General features: G+C 40.4%; 1 protein-coding gene across 2 annotated transcripts in view; it reads right to left on the bottom strand.

The window, feature by feature from the left end:
• The window catches only part of DNTT (DNA nucleotidylexotransferase), a 189,770-nt gene extending 176,529 nt beyond the window's left edge, over window positions 1–13,241 (bottom strand). The window contains exon 1 of one of the 2 annotated variants that reach the window (XM_014581825.4): window positions 13,177–13,241. In XM_014581825.4, coding sequence (XP_014437311.3) covers window positions 13,177–13,214 — 38 coding nt within the window. In that variant the 5' untranslated portion in view covers window positions 13,215–13,241. Of the gene's footprint in view, window positions 1–7,167; window positions 7,475–13,176 lie in introns of those variants that run through there. The other variant, XM_025179755.3, reaches the window with a different exon arrangement.
• Between the last annotated feature and the right edge of the window lie 1,477 nt (window positions 13,242–14,718).

Here is a 14,718-nt window from a genome sequence, read left to right as displayed (position 1 = left end):
CAGCGTAGGGCGGGGGCGGAGCCCCGGCGACGTGACGGCTGACGTCGCCGGGCGCGCGCACGCACGGCAGGGGCGGAGCCTGGTGACGTGGCGCGTTGCGTCACCCGGGCCGGACGCCGGCGGGGGATTCAAAAGGGGAAAGGGGCAGAAGGAAGGGGGGGAGAGCCCGGAGGAGCGAGGAGGAGAGGAGGGAGTCGGAGAGCGAGTGAAGGAGGAGGGAGCGGACAAGGGGGAGAGAGCGGAGGCGGGAGAAAGAGCGGAGGAGGAAAGGAGAGGAGAACACAGGAGGAAGGAGGCACAGGGCACTGGAGGAGCGGCACACAACACGAGGAGGAGGGGAACGGAGGAGCACAAGTGGTGAAGGGAACGTCAAAAAGGGGGCAAACAGATTCACAGCGGGGAGCAGGACGGGCTCCCGCGTTACATGGTGCAAAAAATCTACCAGACTGCCATGCTCAGTCTTCTTCCTCAGCCAGGGTTTTCTGACCATGCTCCATGATTTTCACTTTGTTTCTGTTTTGTTTTTACAATGATGTATTTGAATTAACAGAAGTGAAATTTGATATTCTTCAAATCAAGATGTAAGATAATAGATTTTGTGTTAAGGAGATTTGTAAGACAGAGCTAAGTCATTAAAGGCAACATACGTTTGCCAAGTTTTAGAGGTGTCGGCACTAGTTGCACATGAACCTCAGGAAAAAAAGAGCAAGAGAAAGCCAAGTGACATATAAGTGTCCCTTATTCAAGGATATTGGCAGTTATTGGTACAATTTTAAAAAGTATAGAGAAAAATTAAATTAGTTCAGTTGCTGAATCCAACAAGATTCATGGGAAGTTCAAAACACACTTTCCAACTGATGCTTTTGAAACTCAGGAAACATCTTATCTAAACTTTTTTTACTATAATCATTTGAATTCCAAACTGCTACATATAACTCAAAACAATTGCAAGGAGAAGGTGCATTTAACTTATATAGAACTATTTATATGCTGGATTTACATATTTGCTTCTCTGAGGTCAGCAAATTGCCTTAATTCTGAATGCTCCCTACTTTAAAGCTATGTTGGAAAGGTTTTTTTCCAACTTTAGAAGAGCATTAAGACTTTTATAAGTAAAACACCCAGATGGCAAATGCTTGTACAGCTTGTTATTCCTGACCTTTGAAAAGAAACTATTTATATATCTTCACAGCTTATCAAATTCTTACAACTTGATTAGTTGCTTACAAAAAATAAGAATGGATTTTCAATGTCTATATTCTCAGCTTTCATTATATTTGACTATTAGTATTTGCCAAAACAAATATATTTGGTTTATTAATTGCTTTGTATTTTAGATGAAAAACTTTTTATCTGGATGAGGCAATGTCTTTTATTGGACCCACTTTCTTGATGAACAAGGTAAGCTTTCAAGTTACACAGGGCTCTTCTTCAGTTCTGGGAAACATACTGGCTATGTCTACACTGGCATGATTTTCCGGAAAAGCGTCCATGGCCAATCTAGACGCACTTTTCCACAAAAAAGCCCCAATCGTCATTTTCGCGATCGGGGCTTTTTTGCGGAAAACACTACTGTGCTGTCTACACTGGCCCTTTTCCGGAACAGTTTTCCGGAAAAAGACTTTTGCCCGAACGGGAACAGAATAGTTTTTCCGGAAAAGCACTGATGATTTTACATTAGATCGTCAGAGCTTTTCCGGAAATTCAAGCGGCCAGTGTAGACAGCTGGCAAGTTTTTTCCGGAAAAGCGGCTGATTTTCCGGAATAACTTGCCAGTGTAGACACAGCCACTCAGTGTCACAACCAAATATAAGATTGAAAAGATAATTTAGCATAAATAGCTAGTACATAATATATTCAATCAAGGTTGTACAAATTGTTAAGTAGATCACAGAAGCTCTGAATAAACTTGTTAAAATGTGATGCAAAATCTAGCAGATGGGCCACTCAGTCATTCTCATCAACAAATGGTTTTCTGACAATATGCACCACTATATTTGCACACTATCATAATCATCTTAGTACAAAGCATTCCTTCTAATATATCATTTGAAAATTTATAAATTTGTTTCCCTTCAGCAGAAAGAGAGCTCAAACAAGTGAAGAAATGCCAACAAAGAACATCCTTCCACACAGACTCTTTTACTCTTGGTTCTCTGTTGGAAATGTTTTTCCAAGGGGGATCCAGAACTATAAAAAGCAGAGGCAAACACCCATGATACCTGTCTCTTGCCCTCTGCCCATCTCATTTTTGTACCCGAGAAGGCAAAGGGAAACAGGTGTTGAACCCTGGAGCAGGGATCCCAATCTGAGAGTTTGCTCAGTATTTTGTTGGAGCATGAGGTGAAAAAGTTTGCTTTGCAACTAATTTAGTTTCTTATGTTTATGTACTAATATGCATTTTAATCTTTATTTTTCTGTCTCATTACTTGTACTCATATAAAATCTTTCTTTGCAGTTAATAAACTTGTTTTACTACTTTATCAAATACAGTCTGTTTTTAAGTTAACTGGCATGTTATTCCCTTAAATGAATAACAGACTTAATGTACTTGTACTGTCCAAGAGAAGACTGGACAGTATAGGACATGCACTTCTGAAGGAAGATCCAGGACTGGGAGGATGTTGGGGTCACTTGCAGTACATCCAAGGCTGGTGAAAGCCCGTGTGTGGCTGACAGCACATACACTCAAGGTGTGGCTTGCATATTGAAAGCCTGTTTGTGAGCAGCCAATGTGGAAACTACAGCAAAAGCATAGAAGGCACCCACAGATGCAGGGCAAGATGACAGTCCCCACTAAGTTGGATTTTCTCCAGTTATGTCACACTGCCTATGCTTGATGACCTTCTGTTTCTCCTTTGCCTCTCCAGCAATACATATGAAGATACAGAAGCAGTTCCTTTAGCTATTATACACTGTGGGTCAGGTAATATCTTTTACTGGACCATTTTCTATCATTGAGACAGGTTATCCAGACCTTTCTTCAGGTTTGGGAAAGGTATTCAGAGTGTATCTCAAATCCTGAGACTGACACAGCTATAATACTACTTACAGTCTATATACCTGTCATCTAAAGCCTGCTGTCCTAAAAAAAAAACACTGCTGAAGGTGGGTAGGGTCAGAGCAGGGAAGAAGTCACTCTCGGCAGCATACTTTCCTGTTGATCCCATGCTTATCCAACCAGATAACCAACTCTGATTATCTGTGTAGCACCAGTAGCAGCATGCTAAGCACTTTGACATCAGCTATTTCATGACTAACCCTGCAAAACTCACAATCAAAATGAAGAACAAGCAAAAGTGAAGGTAAAGAGAGCAAGAAGAAATTGAATGATGGAGTCAGGCACTTGTCTTCTTAGGTCCCTGGTTTTTGCTTAAATCATTCTCTCTCTTGCCCTCCTCCCAGTCCCCAGCTGTTTCCTGATATTTCCTCTTTTGTTGAAGTTCCCATCTCTCATAAACATCAGTACAAGTATTTTCACATCTTCTTGAATATCCTGGGAGACAGTAATAATGGGTACGACTAATAAAAAAGGCTTGACCATACAAATTGTCTAAAACTCAATAAGACATTGGAGATTTGGGATATGATGTTCCTCAACTAACCCTGCATGCTTGTCACTATCCAATATTGAGGATACTATAAAGGAAGGAACACAACAGCAACAGCGTTCAGGTTACTATTCCCCATGTAACTCTTCCCTGCACCATTCCTAGCTCAAGGGAGGTCCTCACCTCTTCATACCCCCACCTCATCCCCACTCCACCCCTCCTCCCAGTCCTGTCCCTGCTCTGCCCCCTCTCCCTCTCTGCCCTATTGCACTTCAAGCCCCAATCCTCCTCCCCCAAGCGGTGTGACCCAAGGAACTAGCACTGGCCTGATACTGGCAGCAGGGGTCACTCCCCCTCACACTCACTGGGAGTGGGGAAATGGAGGAACCTGGTCCCAGTCTACTCCCCTTTCCCAGCCACATCATTCTGCTTCCTACTGCCAGTGACTGTGGGAGCAATTCAATCTCCTCCTCCAAGCAATGCGGTGAGGAGCCAAGGGAGCAGAGCAGGCTAGGGATTGTCCCCAACCCCTGCAGTCTGCACTAGACCCTCTACTTATCCCCCAGGTTGTCATTGGGACAGAAGCTAGGGAAAAGGGGTGATACTGCTCTCCAACTTCACCAGCGGGGGAAGGCAGAGTAACTCAGCGAGCAGTTGGGGAAGCAGAGCCAGTAAGTGTGGGATGGAAAGGTCAACCCCTGATGCTGGTGCCAAGACCCACTAGTTCCCTGGGCCAAAGTGTGGAGCCATGGGCAACTGCACAAACCATCCACAGGATGGGACAGTCCTGCTCACCAGCTGCTAGTCCATTGCCCCTCTTCCCCATGGGTCCCTTCATGTGTCACCTCTGGTTGTCATCAGGTAAACTGAGAAAGTCTGGTTGGGATGAACTGTTCCCTTTGAACAGGATGAACAGGGAAAAGTGTAGGAATGCCTTGGAGAAGGACCAAAATATGATCTCTAGTTGCTTAGGAAAAAATTGCTTTACATGCTATATATACCCTAAACACATAAGGGCTCTCTACCAGGCCTGCTAGGATTCTTTATTATGTAGAGGAAATATCTATAAACTAGTAGAAAATTGTAAGGGCAACCACTCTAAAGCTCCACTGAAATATAATCACTTGACAGGTTAGTACACTGCAAAGCTGTAGACTGAAATCTGAAATTGTTAAGACAATGGAAAAATAAAACATGATTCTCTCCAGTTCAGACAGGCAGGCACCTTTACACAAGTACTAGCTTCATTTATTTCTCAAACAAGGGTAGAGAGTGCACACTTCCAACTCAAGACATCATATGTTTCAGCACAGAGCAAGATTCCATAAAAATTTTTTTGGAGATTAGCATGCCACAACCTTAAATATGATTCAAGTCTTATGGCCCTTATTCACATCAGTAAGCCATTGACTTCATGAAGTTCAGTGGGCTGGTCCTGTGCATAAAGCCTGCATTTCCACCCTCTAAATACTGTTATTATTTCGATGCATTAATTGTACAGGGTGCTGTGTTTTGAAAGAGTAATTAAAAGATTCCATGGTGGAAGAAAATCCCTTTTTGTCACATCACACAGCTTGAAGAGCACAGCATCAGAAAAGTTGCCTATGACAAACCTAGGTGAGTCTATTGGGGCGTGGGCAATATTGTTTTTATTATATAAACTCGTTAGGTGCTACTTTAATTAAAACTTATGTTTTTACTTGTGTACAAAAATTCAGTTAGAGACACAGAACTTCTGCTTCCTGTGGTTTATTTCACTTTATATAAAATATTCATATTTAATGTATTTATATCAAGCTGCAGATCTGGGAACTCTGCCATCATTATACTCACAGCAGCAGTTTAGTTGCTGTGCACCAGTTTCCTCTTGTACCTCTACAGCTGTGCTTGATTCTTGGCAGAAAATGTAACAAATTTAGAGTTTCCTCTAGCATTCTTGACAACAACAAAAATCAACAGTTATAGTTCTGTTTTTCCAGTTGCAGCTAGACTGAATTTAATCACACTAACCTATTCCTGACAAAAGCTGTGTCATAAGAGCATAAGATTGGCCATACTGGGTCAGACCAAAGGTCCATATAGCCCAGTATCCTGTCTGCTGACAGTAGCCAAAACCAGATGCCCCAGAGGGAGGGAACACAACAGGTAATCAGCATGTGATCCCTCTCCTATCATCCACAGGAGTTCCATGGGTGTCCTCTCAGAAAGTCTGAAACTCTGAGAAAAAAATATCTCTGTCTCAGCTGCCAAAAACAGTCCTGATCCTTTTAAATGAAAGTAAGTTTTTTTATTCACTTCAGTGGGTTTTGGATCAGACATTAACTGCATAATTCCACACCATACCTGCGTGTATCTTGTTTTGTAACAACTGTTTACATCCACAGGTTTTCTTCTTTTCTGATTCTGCCTTTCAAAGTTACAAGGTCAGAAATGTTTGCAAGACTGGGTGTCACAAGGGATATTTGGGAGCTGGAATAGGGAAACCCCAGACTTATTCTTCCATACTTATTCTGTTTTACAGACATTTCATTCAAACACCAACAACAATAAGTTTTCTTTAACTTAAATGTTCATGAAATTGAGAGGCTGATTGCACTAACTAAAAACAGGCACAGTGCAAGAGGAAAAGATGCTATGTGAAACCCCCTACATAAATTTGGCAATGACCATACACCTTAATGTTCAGATGCAACATCCCTGCTTCTCTAGCACTGGGCCTTTCTACACAGAGATGGAAATTGTCCCAAATCATGTGCCAATATCTAATGTTTCCCAAGTGTTGCTCAGTAGGACAGGTCAAGTAGGAAGAATTACTTAATGGAATACCAGAACTACTGAAGAGAAATATTTCCCTGCCAAACTTTTGCAGTTTCTGCAGAGGCATATCAGTATCTTCCTTTTCAGACATAGGAATACATTTAAATTCATTCCAAACGATAACTGGAATTCATTGGCTAAAACATGAAATAGCAAATCACTAGTTAGTGTAAATCAGCATAACTCAACATCAGCACTCACTGAATGTCAGTTTCATTGATGACAATGAAACTATACAAATGAGTAAGAATAAGTCTCATGAGTAACACTTGTAGGATGATATCCTAAATTTATTTGATTTTTCATAGGGGAGAAATCCATTGAGAAGTCCAAATTTATTAAGCATGACACATTAAGACAAATTTGAACCACGGATCTTGGAGGTCAAAGACAAGAATATTTGCCTATGTCTGTATGTGGCCTATTGTCTCTTAGGCCTTTTTTTCCTTAAGGTAACATGAATTTATCTTCTAAATATTAAATAATAATACTAAATATAATAAAAAATATAAATCAAATACATAAAAATGTTAAGCGCAGTCACTTGAACAAATGCATTTATCATCATTTTTGCAGTACAGATTAAAGATACTACAGAAAAACTTGACAATTTTACCAGATTACTACAGAACTGGAGTACTCCTGTGTAACTCCATAAGCTTTGTCATAGGAAATACCTTAACTACAGCACATACTAAGGTTAGCTGTCAGTATATCTTATTTAGTTATTTAAGGTAATCCGCAAGTTTTTAAGCATCATCACGACATATGATTTCTGCTCACATAAAGATTTTCCTACCTTAACTCATTTTCTACCCTGAAACCTTTTCTTCTTGCCAGCTGCGTCAAGAATGTCCTTCTAGTAACCCCCATTTTCCTCTCCATAATAAAAATGACTAATTCATTGAACTTTACTTTGCAACTGCTGAGAGAAACTGCAGGATGCATCCCTTTCTGTTTTTTCCTTTGGGGGAACAGACTTGGAGTTCTAGTCTTATCCATGATGCAAGTTAGTATTTTTTCAGCTTGACTATCTACATGTGAGTTTACATTCAGACTGCCAGCCAATAGCTGTATCTGATGTCACCACCCATTGATGTTATTTTCTTCTGTTTCTCTTCTGAAATCAGAAACAGAATCTACAGGAACAGAAATATTAGTTGCTTTACAATGACTATGAATACTTCTTTGAACTTACATGTGAGAAGACTTTTAACTACATCAGACAGGTGCATATGCATTGAAATGAATTGGTATTGAATGTGGCCACTGCCTCTAATGACTTGATCCAGATAATATTATTATTCATAGCAAATTATTTAAATGTGTGCCAGATCTTCAGCTGGTAGAATCTGGCATAGCTCCATTGACTTTTTTTCCCCCTCAATTTCACCATTTTGTGGTCACATACACTTTCTCAAACTTACAAAGAAAATTTAAAATCATTATTCTTGTTTTTACTTACAAAACTTCTTCTGGGGAAAGGTTTAACTAATTTCTTGTGATTGTGGCTTATATTGTTATTTCTATTCAATTCACTTTGGGGCTTGTTCTGGCTTATGTATTTTGTGCAATTGTTTCCTGGGGCTATGTTCTTAACTTCATAAAACTTTGACATAAAAAGAATGTTTTTAAAAAAGAAACGCACTTTGAAACACTATCAAATACAATTAATCCCTTGGTAATTTAAATTTGAAGGAAACAAATGAGCAAAACCTGAGAGTGGTTAAATACAGACTCTTTAAATCTGCCTGTAAATTGCTGGTGAAAGACACTGCAGTATTTACTTTGGAGAACTGAACTGTCTCTGCACTTCCTATCAACTATGTGCAGAGGTGGAGCTACCAGATCTCAACAAACTTTGGGTATGTCTACACTACCTCGCTAGTTCGAACTAGCGGGGTAATGTAGGCATACCGCACTTGCAAATGAAGCCCGGGATTTGAATTTCCCGGGCTTCATTTGCATAAGCGGGGCTCCGCCATTTTTAAATCCCCGCTCGTTCGAAACCTGTGCCGCGCGGCTACACGCGGCACGAACTAGGTAGTTCGAACTAGGCTTCCTAGTTCAAACTACCGTTACTCCTCGTGGAATGAGGAGTAACAGTAGTTCGAACTAGGAAGCCTAGTTCGAACTACCTAGTTCGTGCCACGTGTAGCCGCGCGGCACAGGGTTCGAACGAGCGGGGATTTAAAAATGGCGGAGCCCCGCTTATGCAAATGAAGCCCGGGAAATTCAAATCCCGGGCTTCATTTGCAAGTGCGGTATGCGTACATTACCCTCCTAGTTCAAACTAGGAGGGTAGTGTAGACATACCCTTATGGACACGCTATGTAACCCTGTACCTTTTGCAGTCATCTATGCCAGCGCAAAATGAGACTACTGCTACACTACAAACTAAGTAGTGAATCCTTGCTTACATACCCTAACTCACACTGCTTCTCAGCTGAGCTAAGAACTAAAAATTGTAGTGTAGCTGTGCTAGCACAGGCAATAGCATCATGGACTAAGTGCCCCAAATATTACCTCAGGGAGCTCAGATTGGTTTATACTTGGGGTGGCTGTGCTATGTGCCATGACTGTTACTGCCCACACTACCATGGCTACACTATTTTAGTGCCCCCTAGCTTGCTGAACACTAGCACAAGAATACATACATAAGCTGGAAATCACACCACTTCCTAGTATTATAGACATGGGCTGCGAGTGTAGAATCAGGTCCACCACACACACAGACATTGTTATTTCACCAAAGCAAGTTGCATCCCCATAACATGGGGAGCATGTCAAAATGGGCTTTTTGAGTTGAGCCATGCTGAAGCATAGAGTCCATTGTAGGCGTGAAATTAAATAAAGCACACACCAGGGCTTTTCCTACTTTGCTGTGAAACGTGAAAACATTTGGGTGAAAAGACAATCTTTATTCAATAATTGGAAACTCTAATTTCACCAGTTATGCAGGAAATTATTATAAACGTCCTGGCTTGAGTATCTCAGCAATCATACCAGTGAGAGAAAGGACGCAGGAAAATCAGACCTTATTGATACAATCCCCAAATGTTGAATGGTCACTTTGTCACCATGTATACAACCATGTTGTTACAGAATAAAGACTTTTCTGCAGTTATTTAAAGTTTAATTATGAAAAATTGACATTTTTCCCAGCGTTGCCCAACCTTGCTGCATCAACTGAGTTGTCACAAATATTTTTTAAAAGTTATTTCTAAAATAAAAATGAGACATCAAAAATTAAACTAGCTTTTTCAGCTCTGGAGCGTCTCTCAGTCCGTGATAGAAACACACACATTTTCGTTCATAAGCTAAACAGCAGTCATTTCTTCCATAGCCTGAGGATAACCCAATGGCCAAAATAGCAGCAATACTCCTGTTTACTATTTGTAGCATAAATTTTAACAAAACAAATAATTTGTTCTTTTTAAACTATTTTGAAAGTTTAACAGTGATAGATAAGTGGAAAAAAATGACTTTAAAAGGTTATATGTAAAAAAATTGCAGCAAAGTGGGAAAAAGGATGATGATCTTGGCATTAAGGTGCTAGGCAATCTGTTACGATGGCATCACTACTCTTTGCCAGTCTCCTGATCCTGAACCTTAAAGCATTGGAAATCTCCCTATTTACCACATTCCCAATCTTGGCACTTCACGTATCCCTCAATTTCCTACAAAGAATAATATATTTGAAAATAGAGTTACATCTAAATTAAAGTCTTATGTTATGTTGTAATGAATTCAGTGCTCTTGAACATGCAAAGATAATTATTCTCGGGGCAGCACCAAGATGCCCAGTGCCAGTAAACAACTCTTCTGGGATGAATAGTTTTTACATTAGACCTTTGTTGCCCTTAATAAACCTTGAGACAAATTTTCAAAGGTATTTACCATGCCTGGAGATTCAGATAGAATCCCAATGAGAATTTCAAAAGTTGTTTTTTCTACAGGTGTTCTTTGAACCTAATGGAAACATATTTATTTTCCAATAAGCACAGCATGGATGTTCTGTAAAGGTCTCAGTCAATGATCCAATTTTACCAGACATAACTTCTGAATATAATTGGCTTTTCACCTCCCACTTGAATTTTCATTCTCCCACAATTTTACAATAAAAATATTTGTTGACAACAACTCAGGAGGTGGAATATATACTTGGAGTATGCAAAAAACAATCTGGCTGGCAGTCACATTTGTGGTTACTTTGCCAAAAGAGAACAAAGCAGCAAGGATTTAATTTCATGAGTTGCTAAAGCAAAGTTGTAGTTAAATGTCATCCCCCTAAAACAGCCATTTCCAGATTGTGGTAGAGGCAATAGCATGGGGTGGCAGGCGGAGCTGGTCTGTGTGGGGAGCCAGTTTAAAAACTGCAATGTAATCCACATTCCTGAGAAGAAGGGCCAGGTTGCTGGCAGAATGCTGTGGACACAGGCATTGAGAACGATTTAACTGCATTGCTCATAGATCCGGATTTTTCACACCTTGGACTGACATAACAATACTGACCTAATTTCCTAATATACACCAGGCCTCAGATTCAACAGGGTTTTTTTCACAGTGTTTGCAGTGAACTAACAATTCGTATGAAGTAGTTAAAAAAGCTATACTAGTAAAGATACTAATCAGGGAACACAGACACTTCAGTGTAGCAAAAAAATTCCTGAGCATTTCACCATCTAGACTAGAGATTGTCAGAAAATGCCCTCCCATTTTCCTACTTCACCTTGTTTTTCATTAAAACAAATTTCATTTTTGTCTAAGTTTTCCACTGAAACATTTGAGTTTTCACAAAAAATGGAAGCGCCTACCTGGGTCCGACCCTGTTGTGAATATAATATAGCCCCAAAATTAAACACCAGTTTTGTCATTTTCACATAACTGAAAGTCCAGTTTCAGGTCAATATGCTGAATTCTATTTAAGAAAAGGAGTAACTTACTCTGTTGCTCTGGTGCAGGTTACACATAAGCATGTTGTCTAAAGAACCAGTCTAACTTCTTTTTGTACTTGACTTCTGATACTTTGGAAGTGACTGATTCATTGACCATCCAAAAGGTATTACCACAAACCATACTGCAATGAACTATATGTTCAATAAAAAGAATGGGTGGCCTGATTCACAACTGTATTCATCTGGTGAAAAGTCGACACAAACGTTAGTTTGTCATATTTTATTTTTCATCAGAACAATGGACAACTGGAAGATGGCTTTCTACCATAGTAACAGCCATATGACTAGTGATTTATACTGAATAGGAGCCGTAGTTTCAGGAGAAAGATGTCCCGTTATCTGAGTCATGATACCATATGTAACTTCTTACTCTTCACTACCCATGGTTAGTGGCATAAAAACCACAGAACCCACAGCACTGTTTTCAACTAAGTGCAATTCCTCTTTTATGTACTGTTCCCCAAGAGCATGGCACTCTGCACTTCACTTGAGAGAACTGTTTGGCAAGTGTAATATGGAAACACAATCTTTTAGGATTTTTGGAATAACATTTCCACCCTTTTCTACAGAAACAGCATCAGAAGGGGATCAAGGCCACAGTGTGAATGAGACAGTCACAAACATTGTTTAATATTTAAATGATTGTCCTACAAGTGCCAGTGTGTTACACTGCTTGTATCAATCATAGTAACAGAAATAGTCTGCAAGCAGTACTCAGTATGATCCTGCACTCCTTATGCAGCTCTAAGAGCAATGGGAGTTAGGCCTGGAGAAAGAGAGCAGGAGCAGCTGGCTTCTGTAAAGCAAGGAAGTGCTTGTTCAGTTCCACTTTATCTCTGTATTAATGTATAATTTCATTGTGCTTTATCTAGTATTTTCAGCAGTTTGTTTGCACAAACTAGATTTTAAAATATTTTTATGGAATATTGTGGCACATTCCATCTAGCTTTCTTATATTAAGGCCAAGAAAGTGCTATCAGATGATTTTAGTGAATAGTTGCAGCCCTCAAAGTACAGTGGAAAGAAATTCAAATGGGCAGCACTTTTAAACTATTAACTACTAGAAGTCATACTCAGTATTGTCTGGGTCCTTCAGGGCAGGGCCTTGGGGATATATATGAAGAGGTGCAGGACGCTGGAAGCCAAGGACCTGTTCTTCCTCCACCCCAGTCACATCCCACCCAGCCATGAGGGACCTGTTCTCTCTCCCCTCCAAGACAGCGGTCAATGGCTGGGGGCGAAGAGTTTGGGGCAGAGGGCTACTTACTGGTGTGCTGGCAGGCAAGATGGCAGAGTGCCAGCCTTGCTGGATGCTCCCTTCTTGGTATGGCTACCCCCAGTGGTCACTCTGCAAGACTGCTCTCCTCTGTGCTCACTGGCCCCAGTGACCACTCTCATATTTAGCATCCCTTGGAACAGCAACCCTTCCCTTTGTATATTATGGGGGGAAATGTCCTTTTCCTTAGGCTTCTGGGTGTCCTGGCACAACTGGACGCTGACCACGCTTTAAGTAAGTTGAAAAGGAAGCTGCATATCAAATTTGGTGACCATACCTCTTACCACTTAGGAGAAGTTCTTGAACAAATGGACTCACAGACAGACAAACATATACATGCTAAAAAAAATTATATGTAACATATGCACGCGCACACGCACGCGCACACACACACACACACACACACACACACACAATCTGGGCAATTTTAATTTTTTTCCCAGTAGCAATATATATACACACAATGACCTTTCCACCATAGTTTGGCAAAAAAAAAAAAAAAAAAATAACCCACACACACACACCAAGGATTAGCTTTGTACAGTGGCATAAGGAAGTGTTTAAAATGTGTTACCTTTGCCAGGTGATGGAACTTGGACAGAATTTCAGCATTTTTCAGTCCTGATGATACCTTTGGCTTTTTAAAAACAAAAAACACAAAAACAAAACCTTTTGATCTTTGTTTTTCTTAAGAGGTTGCTGTGAATTGTTGTTTGGGAGGGGGTGCTTATTCACTCCTGAATATTCTATTTTCTGTCACTGCTATTTCTAAAATGTTTAGAAATAATAGGTGAAGATGTTTTAGAATAAAGGTTTTTCCCTTCTTCTTCTAGTAAAGTTTCTCTGGAATAGATTTAAAATCCGAACACATTTTGAAATGCATTTGTGATATGGTTCTATTTTACATTTGAACAGTGCAAAAGCATAAAACAGCACATATATAACCAAAGTGTAAGACCTAATAAGATGTACCTTTAAAAAGTCTCCTTTTTCATATTTTTCTACTAAGAACATAAAATGATAAAATTGGTATTTTTATAGTATTTTCCATTTTACTACATTTCAGTTATCTGCTTTGATTGTCACTATAGCTTCATGCTTCTGTTCATATTCTGTTTAGGCTGTATCTAAATAGGTTGTTAATTAGTTGTAGATGGTGTCATTATTAAATAGGCAGGCCCAGACTGCAGCAAAATGTTTCCATTGCATTTGAACCAAATGGTAAAATATCTGGTATCTCACTTCGTCATTTACCCACCATAAATGGTGCAACTTCAGGCACTGGTGCAACTTGGTCTCTCTTATTTGTTGTCTGTGGCACATATTAGTCTCACCTCATGTGGTCTATAATTCTTCAGTCTAGTTTTCATTTTTGGATTTAGCATGCAGATGTTGCATCCATGGCCTGTGATATTCAAGAGGTCAAATGTGATGTTGTGATGCTCCCTTCTGGCCTGAAGCTCATTTAAAATGACAGCTGGAACTCTGATGAGAGGTTCTGGACAGCAGTAGCCAAATCAGCAGCCATTGTTTAAATATATTTCATCTGAAGCTATTTCTGAAGCCAATATCTTTGTAAATTTTTCCACAGTTATTGTAGAAAATGGATAAAATAAAATAATTCAGCTTATTTGCAAACAGAGATACAGTCTCCCAGGGCATCATGTAGACCTCTGGGTTTAGAATAGGTGGGATAATATTAAAGATGGGCAAATCCTGCAAAATATATTCCAGGTGTAACCATGCTTAGTCTCAAGTACAGAGGGAGGCTAATCTGATTTGGGCCCAACCAGGCCCACCGACTGGAGGGAGAAGCAGAGGGGACAGGTGCCCTGGGGCTTGGCCATTTAAAAGAACCCAGAAGTTCCATCCACCGCTACCGTGGCTATGGCCATGGCCAAAGCCCCAGACCTTTTAAATGGCAGACAAAGCACCAAGTGGTGCAAAAGGGCTGACTAAAGGAAGCTTGCTCCCAGCACTGCCCCTTTTGCCCAAAGCCCCATATCTTCTGGAGATCAGAACTGGACTCCACACCATGCCCACGGCCTGACAAGTCGGTCAGCTGCCCAGTACCCAACTGAGCTGAAGGGCCTGAGTCTTATACTTCCTGTGCCTC

The sequence above is a fragment of the Pelodiscus sinensis genome, chromosome 8 (assembly GCF_052426305.1).
Source record: "Pelodiscus sinensis isolate ZL-2025 chromosome 8, ASM5242630v1, whole genome shotgun sequence".
NCBI lineage: Eukaryota > Metazoa > Chordata > Testudines > Trionychidae > Pelodiscus > Pelodiscus sinensis.
Note: the sequence above shows the minus strand (reverse complement) of the source record. Positions and strands in the feature narration are given on the sequence as shown.